Below are 12,656 nucleotides of genomic sequence, written 5' to 3'. Positions count from 1 at the left end.
TGTTACCTGTGCTTTTGGTGTCATTTCTAAGAAGGCTCTTCTAGCGCAAAGTCCCAAATATTTACTCCTCTGTTTTCTTCTAAGAAAGAAGTTTTAGCCTTTTTTGTTTGTTTGTTTTGAGACGGAGTCTCGCTCTGTCGCCCAGGCTGGAGTGCAGTGGTCGGATCTCAGCTCACTGCAAGCTCCGCCTCCCGGGTTTATGCCATTCTCCTGCCTCAGCCTCCTGAGTAGCTGGGACTACAGGCGCCTGCCACCACGCCTGGCTGGTTTTTTGTATTTTTTTGTTAGTAGAGACGGGGTTTCACTGTGTTAGCCAGGATGGTCTCGATCTCCTGACCTCGTGATCCGCCCATCTCGGCCTCCCAAAGTGCTGGGATTACAGGCTTGAGCCACCGCGCCCGGCCTTTTTTTTTTTTTTTTTTTTTTTAAAGACAGAGTCTCGCTCTGTTGCCCAGGCTGCAGTGCAATGGCGCGATCTCAGCTCACTGCAACCTCCACCTCCTGGGTTCAAGCAATTCTCCTGCCTCAGCCTCTGAAGTAGCTGGGATTACAGGCGTCCGCCACCATGCCTGGCTAATTCTTGTATTTTTAGTAGAGATGGGGTTTCACCACGTTGGTCAGGCTGGTCTCGAACTCCTGACCTCAGGTGATCCACCCGCCTCGGCCTCCCAAAGTGCTGGGATTACAGACATGAGCCACTGCACCCAGCCTTTTAGCTCTTACCTAGAGTGAAGATGTTTTGGCAGAGGACTAGGGTGGCTTGTCCTTGACACCTAAGGAAGATGGTGATGGCAGTGGGCAGCCTCCTGGGGGTCTCTGGGACCAGGGATGGAAGGATCAGAGAATAGAAAGCCGGCCATGGGGAGGGGACTGGGTGAGTTCTGTGCTGCTCTGGGGAGTGAGAGGCTACTGCCAACGATAGAGACGCAGGAGGGACTCCCTGCGTGGGCCATTCTTCCCTTCATTCATTCGTTCCTGCACCAGCACTCAGTGAATGCCTGCCAGGTGTCAGACACCTTGCTAGGTGCTGGGGTGGCAGAGATTACCAAAGAGACACCTGGTGCCGACGATGAGGAGCTCTGTCCAGGGTGGGGAGCCACCGCTGAGCAGGTAACTCTGCAGGAGGCTAGCTGTAGGGTCACATTGCAGGAGGCCCCCTCCCCTGTCTTGGGGGGATGTCAGAGGTGTGGATTAGGGCTTAAGGTTGAGTTGGGCTTCTGTGAGGAGGGGGTACCTGGATGGAGTCCTTAACGTAGGAGGGTAGGGGGAGATAGTGGCATTTCAGGCAGTGGGGAAATTGCCTTTTAAATTCAGGCTGTACTTCCTTCTCATTATTGAAATCATACCCACTCTCAGCGTAGACGCCAGATACTTCCCAGCTCGAACTGTGGAAGGCGGCAGTTCTCCCGCACCCACACCCCAGCCTCCCTCTCCGCCTGACTGTCTGAGCCGTTTCTGTTCCCTGATGCATCCTTATCTCCCAGCCCTGTGCCTGCACTGCCGCGTCGGGGTTTTTCTCTTTTTAGGCATTGCCCGTTGACATCCCATGAGGGAAGAGGAGGAATTGGGAACCCCCTTCCCTCTACCACAGCCACCCTTCCTACCCCAGGGTAGCTGAGTCATTGTGATGCAGTCAGGTCCGCTGTTGAGGACGCTTCCAGGGTGGAGCGCAGGGCAGGCAGGGGCCTAAAGCCTGCAGATCCCCCAACTGGATGTCGGGGGCATGTGGGAGAGTGGGGCTAAAGCCCAGGGAAGGGAGAGGCCGCTGGAAGCTGGGGGTTCAGGGAGCAAGCAGAGGGGCTCAGGAGGAGGCCAAGGCAGGCAAGGGAGAGGAGAGCAGGTGGAGGCCCCAGGACAGGGGACTTTCGAGGTGACGAGCATGATCAGAGGCCCAGGAAAGGAGGCGTGATCAGGGGCCCCTGGCTGTGGCCACGGGGGCTGTGAGTGAGGTGACTTTGCAAGTACAGTGTCTTCTGTGGAGTGGCCCAGAGAAGCTGAATTGTAGTAGGTTGGAGGTTGAGCTGGGAGATGAGGCTGTGGGGCAGTGGATTTACACCTGTCTTGGGAAATTTGGAAGATAGAAACTTGGAGCAATAAGGGGTCCAGGGAGGATTTCGTGAGGATTAGGAGATCTGTAGTCATTGCAAGGGAATGAGGCCGAAGGCACAGTGCAAGGATTGGCTTTGGTGGGGTACAGTAAAAGAAATAACTTTCTAATAGTAGAGCAGGCTTTCTTAGAATGTGGCAACATCCCATTGCTGGAGATACTTGAGCAAAAAGAGATGGCTGCCTATCAGGGGTGTTGCAACGGAGATTCCTGTGCAGGGTGGCAAGTTGACCCGGAAAAGGAACAGCAAATACTTGGGAAGCATGCGGGCATTGTCCTTCCCAGTGCCCCAACAGGCATCACGAATGGAGGGTGGCATGCCCTGTCCCGAGCTCTAGACAGCTTCCAACGATCCATCCACGCTAGTGCATGCAGTACAGCCGTCTGCCCTCCCTGGACCAGGATTCCATTCCTCCCACCCCTTCCATAAAACGGGCCCTGTCTTCCTGGCTGCAGGGAAGGCTTACGAGATCACGTATGTGAGGCTAAAGTTCCACACCAGTCGCCCTGAGAGCTTCGCCATCTACAAGCGCAGCCGCGCCGACGGCCCGTGGGAGCCCTACCAGTTCTACAGTGCCTCCTGTCAGAAGACTTACGGCCGGCCCGAGGGCCAGTACCTGCGCCCTGGAGAGGATGAGCGCGTGGCCTTCTGCACCTCAGAGTTCAGCGACATCTCCCCGCTGAGTGGGGGCAATGTGGCCTTCTCCACCCTGGAGGGCCGGCCCAGCGCCTACAACTTCGAGGAGAGCCCTGGGCTGCAGGTGAGAGAGGAGTGGGGCTTGGGGCGTCGGGACGGGGTTGGGATTGGGTCATGGCAGTAGGAGGGTCTGATGTGCCAGGACACACAGGGTGGGGGACCTGCAAAACCCCATGTTTATTTTTATTTTTATTTTTTTTCTGAGTCTTGCTCTGTCGCCCAGGCTGGGGTGCAGTGGCGCAATCTCTGTTCACTGAAACCTCCGCCTCCTGGGTTCAAGCTATTCTGCCTCAGCTTCCCAAGTAACTGAGATTACAGGTGCCTGCCACGACGCCTGGCTGATTCTTTTTTGTATTTTTAGTAGAGACGAAGGTTTCGCCATGTTGGCCAGGCTGGTCTTGAACTCCTGACATTAAGGGATCCACCCGCCTCGGCCTCCCAAAGTGCTGGGATTACAGGCGTGAGCCACTGTGCCCGGCTGACCAGCAGCACTTTCTGTGATGACGGAAAGCACCTCTAGCTGCATTGTCCCATGTGGTGTCGCCAGCCACCATGAGATGTGGCCAGCACAGCTGAGGAACTGGATTTTATATTTTATTTAATTTTAATACATTTTAACTTAGATAGCCACATGTGGCCCGTGGCTGCCACGTTGGAGAGACCGCTGCAGGGTGGTGGGAAGGCACACACTGTGACCAGTGTGGTGCTTGGCACGTAGGGCGTACCCACCCATGCTCTGGAGATATGCGTGTATGACAGCTCCCCGTCCTTGTCCTCACGGTAGAGAGGACGGCAGGCCTGTGGCCATGTCGGTCCGTTCAGGGCCCTCCAGTTCAGCCCACACAGGTCCACCCAGGTGTGTGGACCTGCCGGTATTGGCACCCATCTGTGTCCACGTTACTGTGTGTCCATAGCTGTTCATCTACACATAAGTGTGTGGGGCAGCTCTCCAGTCCACCGGTCCCCAGCCCCTGACTGCAGACTGGTACTGGTCCGAGGCCTGTTAGGAACTGAGTCACAGCAGAAGGTGAGCGGCGGGCAGGTGAGCATTCCAGCCTGAGCTCCGCCTCCTGTCAGATCAGCTGCTTGTGGCATCGGATTCTCCCAGGAGCAACTGGGTTGCATGTCCTCATGAGAATCTAATGCCTGATGGTCTGAGATGGAACAGTTTCATCCCAAACCACCGCCTACCCTGTTCGTGGAAAAAATTGTCTTCCACAAAACCTGTTCCTGGTGCCAAAAAGGTTGGAGACTGCTGCTCTAGTCCATTTCCCCGGGTTCGGACCCAAGACGTGTCTGAACCCGGGGAACCTGCCCTCTCCTCCCCTCCAGACTTTCAGAGCATCTCCTTTGCCCATCTGGGATAACGAGGGAACCAGGGTTAGAATCCTGCTTCCAGAGGGGACACCGAGACCCAAAAAGAAGTTGCATCCTGCCAGCAATGTGCAGCACGAGAACACGTGGAGCCGGCTGTGCCGGGGTCCCCAGGACCACCCTTGGGTTTAGTGATTCACTATAAGGACTCATGGAACTCAGAAAAGCTGTGAGGCTCAGAGCTGCAATTTTTTGCAATGAAAGGCTACCGGCTAACATCAGCCAGGGGAGAGGCGCACGGCCAGGTGACAGGAGGGACCAGGCTCTGAGCGTCCAGCTATTCTCCCAATGCAGTGGAGTCACACACACAGCACGTATTTCCCCAGAGTCACGTGTGACCGTGTGCACAGAGTACTGCCAACCTGGAAGGCCAGAGTTTTATTTTTAATTTTTTTTTTTTTTTTTTTTTTGAGACAGAGTCTTGCTCTATCGCCCAGGCTGGAGTGCAGTGGCCGGATCTCAGCTCACTGCAAGCTCCGCTTCCAGGTTTACGCCATTCTCCTGCCTCAGCCTCCCGAGTAGCTGGGACTACAGACGCCTGCCACCTCGCCCGGCTAGTTTTTTGTATTTTTTTTTTTTTAGTAGAGACGGGGTTTCACCGTGTTAGCCAGGATGGTCTCGATCTCCTGACCTCGTGATCTGCCCGTCTTGGCCTCCCAAAGTGCTGGGATTACAGGCTTCAGCCACCGTGCCCGGCCATTTTTTTTTTTTCTTAGACAGTGACCTCGTCTCACTATGCTGCCCAGGGTGGTCTCGAACTCCTGGGCTCAAGCGATCCTCCCACCTCAGCCGCCCAAAGTGCTAGGCTTAAAGGTGTGAGCCACCACACCTGGCCTGAAGTCCAGTGTTTTTACTGGAGGTTGGCAGTGTAGACACAGCTGACCGCCTGTGTGGCTGACCTGTCTCCAGCCCCTCCAGAGGTGAAGCCGATTCTGTGTGGCCCAAGTCCCCCACTGCAAATCAATTTATCGGCATAGACTGTGTAGTGTGGCCAAGGGAAGTCACTCTTACCAGGTGGGACATCCAAGGATATGGAGGTGACTCCCTTGGGTCCAGGGCAAAGGGCCAGGCCCCTCTTCAGGCAAGCCAAATCCTTTATCACACAGAACCACATCTGCAGACCTCCAGGCCCTGCTTATCCCACTAAAAATGTACACATGTCACCATGATTTTGTTTACAAATTACAATTTCTTCTCCATGGGTTCCAAAGCTCTGTGGGTTAGAAAACGTCAGCTGAGATCAGATGAAGACAGGCAGGGAGGGCCGGCCCCTGCTCCCACCTGCGTCTGTGCAGCCACCACCCCGGGGACATCCTTGGCCATTGGAGGTTTTCTGTCTCGTTGCCTCGTGTGTTCTGGACACTGTCCCTGATGGAGAGATGATCTTTCGAGAAATGTCTCCCCTGCTGCTTCTGGATAGAAACCAAGAGCAGAGGCCGGGCGCGGTGGCTCAAGCCTGTAATCCCATCACTTTGGGAGGCCGAGGCGGGCGGATCACGAGGTCAGGAGATCGAGACCAGCCTGGCTAACACGGTGAAACCCCGTCTCTACTAAAAAATACAAAAAACTAGCCGGGCGAGGTGGCGGGCGCCTGTAGTCCCAGCTACTTGGGAGGCTGAGGCAGGAGAATGGCATAAACCTGGGAGGCGGAGCTTGCAGTGAGCTGAGATGAGGCCACTGCACTCCGGCCTGGGCGACAGAGCGAGACTCCGTCTCAAAAAAAAAAAGAAACTAAGAGCAAAGCAGGACAAAGAGAGGCAAGTCCACCTTGCTCTTTCCTCCTGATGCTCCCCTGGACACATTTAGGGGGCAGGTGCTTTCTCAGAGGACACAGAGCTTGGAAGGAAGGATGTGGCTGCTGGGTCTTGGGCCCCTCTGACCCCCATGGAGCGGCCTAGGACTTTGGAGGAGAAGGCCGACCTGGCTGTTGCAGAGTAAGACCGCCAGAGTTGAGTGGCCGCCTGAGCACCCCTTGGACATACAGCCCAAGTTGTCCACCTCCTGCTTCTCCTTCATACCACAGCCTGAGTCCTGGGATCCATCCAGAATCAACTCCAGCACCTACTTGTAGCTTAAGCTGGAGTTCCAGTGCCTGGGGTCAGTGGGGCTTGCCCTAAAATGATTTTTTTTCTTGTTTTTTGAGATAGTTTCACTCTGTTGCCCAGGCTAGAGTACAGTGGCACAATCTTGGCTCCCTGCAACCCCCTGCCTCCAAGGTTCAAGCAATTTCTCTCACCTCAGCCTCCCAAGTAGCTGGGACTGCAGGTGTGCGCCACCCCACTGGCTAATTTTTGTGTTTTTAGTAGAGACGGGGTTTCGCCATGTTGCCCCGGCTGGTCTTGAACTCCTGGTCTCAAGGGGTCTGCCCACCTCGGCTTCCCAAAGTGCTGAGATTACAAGTATGTGTCATGGTGCCGGGCCCTAAAATGACCTTTAAGGCACCAAGACATGCCCCCTGCAATTGAGGCTAAGGCTTCTCTCTCCCAGTGTCCATCCTATGTCCCAGAGATTTTGATCCCACTCCTTTACTGCCATTGTCCTTGCAGACTGATGGATTGGGTCACAGGCCAGGAAGTAGAGGCAGGAGACCTTGGGCAGGTCATTGCTGTCTCTGGGCCCCACTGGCATGATAAGGGCATTGGGGTAGACACAGCTGGGGCAGACCAACCTAGTGGTTAAAGCTGGGACCCTGGGATCAGGTAGACCAGAATCCCGGCTCTGCCATGCATGGGCTGTGCAAGTTACCCTATCTGAGCCTCAGTCTCCTCATCTCTAAATGGGGTTAATAACAATACGTACTCCAGGGTTACTGTGAGGCCTGAGCGCTAACCACACAATATGTGTCAGTAGCCGCTGCACCTCCTAGCTCTGACATCCAGTTGGTTTGAGTTCTCCAGGTGGCACTTTTTTCTGGAGAAGGAAGCGTCGCGGTGCCTTCAGCTCTGGACTGCTGGGCTTCCCCACCCCAGGCCTTAGCTCCTCGTTCGGCAGCATCAGAACCTGGGCACTTGTTAGAAATGCAAGCTCCCTGGCTCCACCGCTGACCTCTGAATCAGAAGCTGCACTTTAACCAGATCCCTGAATGCACGCTGACCTTTGGGAAGTGCATCCTGGGGTGATCCGGGCCTGCGCACTGCCACTTTAGTGTTTGGGTGCTGGACCCCTCTTCTCAGCCGAGGCATCCTCCAGCAGAGTCCTCGGGTGCCTGGCGGTAGCTCCGGTTGCCGAGCTGTGGGGGAGCAGGAGGGGCTGCAGGCCTGAGTCACGCTGGGGCAAAAAGACGACCTGCCAGGAGCTCATTTTCTGTACTGATGGGCCTGATTGCTAAAGCAGGGGCTCCTGGGCGGAATCAAAACGCTGATTAATATTCAGCTGGAGCCGCTGCTGCTGATGGTAACAGCAGGCAAATGAAAATGTCAGTCTTCACGTGGGTTTTCCCCGACTCTGTTTCCTCCATGCTCTTCCGTGGGGAAGCTGCTCATTCAGGAATCAGCAGGTATTTCTCGAGCGCCTGCTAGGGTCAGGCAGAGCCCAGGGCTGGGGAAGCAGCGAGAACAAGGGGCCACAAGTCCCTGCTCTCGTGGAAGAGATGTCACCTGGGGCAGGTGACCTGTCCACAACAGCCTGACCCTCAGCATGTGAGAAGCCAAGAAACCCAGGGCCTGCTGCACACCAGGCCTCACTGAGCAGGGGAGAAGGTCGCGGGGGCACACCGTCCCCCAGCTGTATCCCTGGAATGGGGTGCAGGAGCCCCTGGGAAAAGCCAGGTGACCTGCATAGCAGGGTCTTCAGTGGGCTGCTTCGACCCCTGTCCCTGCCAAACCTCAGCTGCTTCCTGAGCATGGGCCCAACCTCACAGCCAGCGCTGACACTGGCTACCCTCCTCCAGACACCTTTGTAGGGGAAGTGCTATTTTTGTTCCATTTCACAGATGGGAAAATGAAGGCTCTAAGACATTGAAGTTGCACCAGTCGGTGGCCTAGCACCCAGGTTGGGGTGACCGCCAAAGCACAGCCTCCTTATTTCTGCAGCATTCTCAGAACTGGCCTGAGCTTGACCTGTCCCTGTGTCCCAGGAGCCCCTGGGGCAGCCAGCTGGACCTGCCAGCAGAGTGATAGGGGTAAATACTAAATACTCAGGAACCTGCTGATGGCGCCTTCTCCCCTCTGCCCCAGGAGTGGGTCACCAGCACCGAACTCCTCATCTCTCTAGACCGGCTCAACACGTTTGGGGATGACATCTTCAAGGACCCCAAGGTGCTCCAGTCCTACTACTATGCCGTGTCCGACTTCTCTGTGGGCGGCAGGTAGGCGGGAGAAGGGAGGCAGAGTTCCAGGACCCAGACCTGAGAGCAGAAGGCGGCTGCTGTGTGGGGGCACAGAAGCCAGGTGTGCCCCAGGGGAGAGGGAGGGAGCACCTGCCATTCAAGGCCCTGGGGTTCCCCACCCAGCCCACCTCCTGCCAGGTCCCCTGCATCAGCTGATTTGCCATGTGCCAGACACACTGGGTCTTGGTGCCCATTGTCCCCTCAGCCTGGAGGTTCCTCCCTCCCTCCCTTCCTTCCTCCCTCCCTCCCTTCCTTCCTCCCTCCCTCCCTTCCTTCCTCCCTCTCTCCCTTTTTTCCTCCCTCCCTCCCTTCTTTCTTTCCTCCCTCCCTCCCTTCTTTCTTTCCTCCCTCTCTTCCTACTTTCCTCCCTCCCTCTCTTCCTACTTTCTTTCCTCCCTCCCTCCCTTCCTCCCTTCTTTCCTCCCCCCTTCTCTTCCTACTTTCCTTCCTCCCTCCCTCTCTTCCTTCCTTCCTCCCTCCCTTCCTTCCTTCTCTCACTCTCTTTCTTTCTGAAGGAGTTTTGCTCTTGTTGCCCAGGCTGGAGGGCAGTAGCGCAGTTTCAGCTCACTGCAATCTCCACCTCCCAAGTTCAAGCAATTCTCCTGCCTCAGCCTCCGGAGTAGCTGGGATTACAGGCGTGCACCACCACGCCCAGCTAATTTTATAGTTTTAGTAGAGACTGGGTTTCTCCATGTTGGTCAGGCTGGTCTTGAATTCCCAACCTCAGGTGATCTGCCTGCCTTGGCCTCCCAAAGGGCTGGGATTACAGGCATGAGCCACAGCCCCCTTCCCCTTTCTAGTATGGGAATATTACTGGCTCCTCTCTGGCCCCTGGTCCTGGTCCTGGTCCTACACACCCTTAGCACCCGTCAGTGCCCTGGGCAGTTTGTCTCTCCTCCAACATCTGTCCCCTCTAGGAGGCAGGGGCTGCCCAGGAGGAAGAGGCCCATCTCTCACCTCAAGTCCCAGGGCCTGTCTTGCACATGGCCACCTGGCAGTGGGTGCCCAGGGAGGGCTGTGGGACAAGGGAGGCACAAACGTCTTCCATGTCAATGTTTCTCAGGTTTATTTGAAAGGAGAGAGGAAAACAGGTGCCTTCCTGCCCCAGTCACATGGGGACGGCAGACACTGATCAGATTGCTCCCCAGTGAACACATCAGCCCGCGCCAGGATGACAAGGAAGGGGAGGAAAGGGAGAGCATGTGCCTGGGCTCAGGGAGGACAGGAGCTGGCGCTGCAGACGGGACCCGGGAGTGGGAAGGCTGGGGTTGAGGACCAGGGGACGGCCAGTGTGGCTGGGTGGAGGGTAGGCAGGCAGACGTGGAGAGGTTGGCAGAGTGTCGAGGCCTGGGCGGGTTTAGCCTCACCCGGCAGTCAAGAGGAAGCTGTGGAAGGATTTGGTCAGAGTAGTAACAGTCAGATTTTTAAAACACCCCCAAACCCCTGACAGCCAAGTGGGGCGGATAAGAGGAGAGAGGAAGTTGAATGTCAGGAATCAGGGTGGGAGGTGGCAGCTTGGACCAGAGGGCTGGGGTTGGGGGAGCATGGGTCTGAACGCAATTGAGGATGGAAACACAGCTCTGTGTGTGAACCATGGGCCTTGGGAGTGGGGAGCGGGGATGACACCGGACTCTGGGCCTCCACAGTTCAGAGGCACTTGGGTGGCATTAGAGAGATGGAGAAGGGGGCAGCATGAGGCTCAAATGCCTGCTTTGGGTGTGTGAGCTCCAGGGAAGGCCAGGGCTCGTCACTGAGAGCCCCTACGGCCATGAGGATCCCCCTGCTCCAACCTGCCCCCTATGTGAGTCAGCGGGAGGAGCTCCCCAGGGAAGGCGGCCGTGAGCTCCAGTGCCTGCTGTCAGGGAACTTTGGGCCAGAGGACATCCAGGTTCCAGCTGCCAGAGCCAGACGACCCTCAGACCGCAGCTGACTGCTCATGGCAGGGGACAGGTGGCCCCAACAACCTGTGTTCACAGTGGAGCCCGTGGGGTCTCAGTCTCCTTTCCCGGGTCAGAGGGCGGGTTGCAGCATCTCCTCCAAGGCAGGGGCAGTCCCTTGTCACTTCCCTGGTGACCACTGTCCCAGGATTGCCTGGCGCCTGCTTCACCCCAAGAAACCCTGGGGTGCTGCCTGCCTAACCTGGACCCTGAGTGGAAGCCGAGCCGCGTGCCCTACCACACACTGTGTCCCCATATCAGCTAAAGCACCTGGAGTCCCAACAGCAGTTGGCGATTGGTCAACACCCGCTGAGGGTAGAGCGTGGAATGTGGCTTAGGGGAGCCACCGAGTGGCCACAGAGGAGTGTCCAGGAGCTAAGGGTCCACGTAGAGTCGGCGAGGACGGGCTTCAGGTCCAGCTCAGCCACTTAGCATCTGTCAGTTCCAAGGCCTGAGCCTGATGCCTCCTGTGTGAAATGGGGACACTAATGTCCCTCCCACCTCCGGTGAGGCTCTAGGGAGAAGCTACTGCCTTGGCCAGGGGCAGAAGCCATGGCCTCTGAACAGCTCGGGACAGGGACAGTGGTTGGGACAGGGACAATCACTCACAGAGTCAGGCTCTGCCAAGCATGCCGCGGGGTCCCAGGGCACCCCTGTTCCTGCCTGATTCCACGCATCTCTTGACCCTGGGTGTGGAATGGGGACACAGGCCGGGGCTGCTCTCAAAGATGCTGTATTTGCCCATTCTTGTACTGCTGTAAACACCTGAGATGGCTATTTATTTATTTATTTATTTTTGAGACAGAGTTTCACTCTTGTTGTCCAGGCTGGAGTGCAATGGCACGATCTCAGCTCACTGCAACCTCTGCCTCCCGGGTTCAAGCGATTCTCCTGCCTCAGCCTCCAGAGTAGCTGGGGTTATAGGCATGCGCTGCCACACCTGGCTAATTTTGTATTTTTAGTAGAGACTGGGTTTCTCCATGTTGGTCAGGCTGGTCTCGAACTCCTGACCTCAGGTGATTCGCCCGCCTTGCCCTCCCAAAGTGCTGGGATTACAGGCATGAGCCACCACGCGCAGCTGACGGTAATTTATTAAAAGAGGTTTAATTGGCTCACAGTTCTACGGGCTGTACAGGAAACATGGTGCTGGCATCTGCTTGGCTTCTGGGGAGGCCTCAGGAAACTTACAACTTAAAATCATGGTGGAAGGTGAAGAAGGAGCAGGCCCATCACATGGCCAGAGCAGGAGCAAGAGAGGGAGCAGGGGACAGGGTGGGGCGGAGGGGCGGGTGCCACACACTGCTAAACAACCAAATCTCATGAGAACTCACTCACTTTACAGTGCCGAGCGGGGAGGGTGCTGAACCATTCAGGAGAATTCCAACCTCATGATCCGATCACCTCTCACCCAGGCCCCACCTCCAACACTGGGTATTATAGTTTGACATGAGATTTGGTGGGGACACAGATCCAAACCATATCAGACATAGACTTACAGGGGATTTGGAGGGACTCGGGGGCTGTCCCTGTTTGGGGTATCCTCTTTCCTGTCCTTTGGGACACCGTTAAGGGATAGCTGCTGGAGGCGGTCCCCTCAGCCCCCCACACCTGTGCCGCTGTGACTGCCGGCTCACTCTCCACTCGGGAGGCTAAGGTGACTTCTTCCTGGGTCCCTCTCAGCCCCCAGGTGGGGCTCCTGCCAGGTAGAAGCGTTCTGTGGCGGGCACTTGCTAGCTGGTGGCTTTGGGCAGCTTCTCCCTGCCTCACTTTGCCCATCCATTATATGGGGGTGGTAACAGGCTGGTGAAGACGGAATAGGTTTGTTCCAGAGCTCACCAGCACAGTCAGTTCTCTGTTACTGCTGCCCCCAGGGCACATAGGTGTTCAGTGAGGGCCAAGATTGAGGGTGGAGTCTGGCTCACACCTGCAAACAGGGGCTACCTGGTGACTAACCCCTTATCTGCCCTGCCGGCACCTGCGGGTCCCCTTCCTCCTCCCTGTCTTTTCCCAGGTGCAAGTGCAACGGGCATGCCAGCGAGTGTGGCCCCGACGCGGCGGGCCAGTTGGCCTGCCGGTGCCAGCACAACACCACCGGCATAGACTGTGAGCGCTGCCTGCCCATCTTCCAGGACCGTCCGTGGGCCCGGGGCACTGCTGAGGCTGCCCACGAGTGTCTGCGTGAGTGTCACGGGGCATCAGGGACCTGGTGTTGCA

At 56.6% G+C, this 12,656-nt stretch overlaps 1 protein-coding gene across 4 annotated transcripts in view; it reads left to right on the top strand.

The window, feature by feature from the left end:
- Positions 1-12,656, top strand: part of LAMC3 (laminin subunit gamma 3) — a 92,678-nt gene that overhangs the window by 17,435 nt on the left and 62,587 nt on the right. For all 4 annotated transcript variants that reach the window (XR_003723114.2, XM_015116548.3, XM_077967438.1 and 1 more), the window contains exons 2-4: positions 2,564-2,868; positions 8,354-8,484; positions 12,454-12,620. Coding sequence is in view for 3 of the 4 variants with exons in the window: in XM_015116548.3 (XP_014972034.3) it covers positions 2,564-2,868; positions 8,354-8,484; positions 12,454-12,620 (603 nt within the window). In the remaining variant the exon portion in view is untranslated. The remainder of the gene's footprint in view (positions 1-2,563; positions 2,869-8,353; positions 8,485-12,453; positions 12,621-12,656) is intronic.

The sequence above is a fragment of the Macaca mulatta genome, chromosome 15 (genome assembly GCF_049350105.2).
Source record: "Macaca mulatta isolate MMU2019108-1 chromosome 15, T2T-MMU8v2.0, whole genome shotgun sequence".
In the NCBI taxonomy this organism is placed as follows: domain Eukaryota; kingdom Metazoa; phylum Chordata; class Mammalia; order Primates; family Cercopithecidae; genus Macaca; species Macaca mulatta.
Note: the sequence above shows the minus strand (reverse complement) of the source record. Positions and strands in the feature narration are given on the sequence as shown.